The 2,357-nt window shown below is 47.2% G+C and overlaps 1 protein-coding gene across 1 annotated transcript; it reads left to right on the plus strand.

Moving 5' to 3' along the window:
- The first annotated feature begins 266 nt into the window (after positions 1-266).
- On the plus strand, positions 267-920 carry LOC106365042. The gene has a single exon (XM_013804504.1). The coding sequence runs from the start codon at positions 267-269 to the stop codon at positions 918-920; it is 654 nt and encodes a 217-aa protein (XP_013659958.1).
- The last annotated feature ends 1,437 nt before the right edge of the window (positions 921-2,357 follow it).

Genomic DNA, 2,357 nt, shown 5'->3' on the forward strand with positions numbered 1-2,357 from the left:
GTCTGCTTTCAGATGGGGGCCTATACAAAGAGTTGACCATGTACCCTTGTAAGAACATGGAAGATGTGTTGTCGCGAGCCTAGGCGCAGGTGAAGTGGGAGGAAGAGGTTGCTAGCCGTGCCAAGGCTCAACCAAAGAAGGACCAAAGGTCAGCCCGATCAGATTGAGGTGACCGAGATGAAAGATCCTCCCAAAAAGGATCCAAGAACTCATGTAGTAGAAACAGGGGCAGGTTCCAGTACCGGCCGTAAGAGAAGGAAGAAGGGATGTCGGTATCTACCTGGCCCGATATCTCCCATCTCTCAATATCAACACCAGAGCTAGTCAACGCACTGAGACAGATGGGTCAACAGGTCAAGTGGCCTCCAAAGATGAAAGCACCCGACTCGTTCCGGAACCCAGAACTCTGGTGCGACTTCCATCGCGATCATGGCCACAAAACCAAAGATTGCATTGCCCTGAGGATCGAGGTCACCGAACTACTCCAAAAGGGGCATCTCCAAGAATTCCTCTCAGAGAAATCCAAGGCCCACCTCAGCAAAGAGATAGCAGGGAGATCCAAAGGAGCTGCACCAACCTCACCACCTCGCCAAGATCGGGTGATCCATGTCATATCCGGAGGCTCAGAAGTAAGCGGAGTGAGCCACGCAGCCGCAAAGAAAAGCACCCGAAACGCTAAGCATGGTCTGGAAACGACCCAGCCGAAGGTCCTACTTCTAGACATCGACGAGATAAGCTTCACAGCTAAGGAGCAAGAGAAGATCCTAGCTCCCCACCATGATGCTCTAGTTATCTCTCTCACCGCAGCAAACTGCTTGGTAAAAAGAATACTAGTAGACAACGGCAGCTCCAAGAACATTATCTTCCAGATGGCGTACCAAGGTCTAGGGCTGGAGGAGAGCACCCTGACACGCAAGTAACCCCACACATCGGGTTCAGCGGCGAGGTCAAGAAAACCGCCGGAGAGGTTATCCTCCCAGTATACGCTGAAGGAGTCAACATGTCCACCAAATTCCTGGTCGTAGATTGCCAATCGGCATATAACATGATCTTAGGACTACCCTGAATCCACGACTGTGGGAACCGAAATTCGCACTGTCGATTTCCGTTTAAATAGGGAAACTAGGAAAAACCCTAATTTCCCAGAGGTCCCGGATCTCTGCGAGAGCCAACGATAAGTGACCAAATATATGCGGAAATCATGAAATGATAACAAACGAGTTTAGAGAAAACAGTAGATCTTATTTCGAGTCAGCGTAAGAGCGTTGCGATCATTACAAGAGATCATAAAAGCTTTGGCCGCAAAGGCTGTCAGCGAGTTACTTAGTTCTAGCGGCCTAATAACTCAAACCTAGTTGAGTCACAGCTCGATAACAAAAGACGAAATAGATACAGAAAAGGTTTTTGATTGATTTCGGACTGAACCTTGTTAAAGGCTGCCTACGTACCCCTTTCGAGGATCAAGCCGAACGTAGTTCGATTGATAGAGCTGGACAAGAGCTCGAACTGCCTGGGCGAGTTCGTCTAGTAATTGAGTGCCAGTCATAGAAACTGAACTTATCGAGAATAAAGCCTAAAGTTTCTAAGTGCAGAGAATTCCGAGTCTAAAAAGCTGTCCCTCCATGCCTCTCGCCTAGGACTCTTTATATACTCGCTCCAAGGTCGGTTTACGCTTTTACTTTTCTGCCCTTAAGCCGTCATAGCATAAAATGAAGATATTCTATTTTTTCCGATCTTCGTAATTATCTTCAAAATTCCGTATTTATCCGCGGAAACTTGACATTTATCTTCCCTTGCGAACCAAGTGTAAACCGTCCTATGGTTTACGGGCTTTTGGTTAAGAAATCGTAAGATGGGCTTCGAGTCGTGTCTTAGGTCCCTTTGGGCCGTATTTCGACTCGAAACGTTTATTGCGACTTCTTTCGATAAAGAACGGACTTTCCGCGGTTTTTACCGCAAAGTTTGATCGATGATTTTGAATGGCGGAAAACATGAACTGAGTTTGCTATGGTCTTCGGGAGATAGCATCGAAGGATAGATGAGAATGCATGGACTGGTGTCGTATCGACGTTTCGGAAGAGCTCGGTCGCTACGTGCATGCTTGGTCGCCGCGTATCGATCGAGCTTGGCTTGTCTGCGGTCCGATTGCCATACTCAAGCTTGTCCGTGGCCGATTTGGATACATGTCTGTTGCCTTCGGACAATCGTATTTAGTGGTTCGATTGAGATTTGAACAAGATTTTACCGCAAGGCTCTTCGTAAAGATATCTTTACGAGGATTACTTTTCGTAAAAATGTTCATGCTGATTTTTGTGGACTTTCAGACATTGATTTCGTCGTGACCGATTTTGACCCCA

Source organism: Brassica napus, chromosome A9 (assembly GCF_020379485.1).
Source record: "Brassica napus cultivar Da-Ae chromosome A9, Da-Ae, whole genome shotgun sequence".
Classification (NCBI taxonomy): Eukaryota; Viridiplantae; Streptophyta; class Magnoliopsida; order Brassicales; family Brassicaceae; genus Brassica; species Brassica napus.

Coding starts and splice junctions, on each gene's coding strand:
- LOC106365042 (XM_013804504.1), top strand. CDS start 267: ATGTCGGTATCTACCTGGCCCGATATCTCCCATCTCTCAATATCAACA.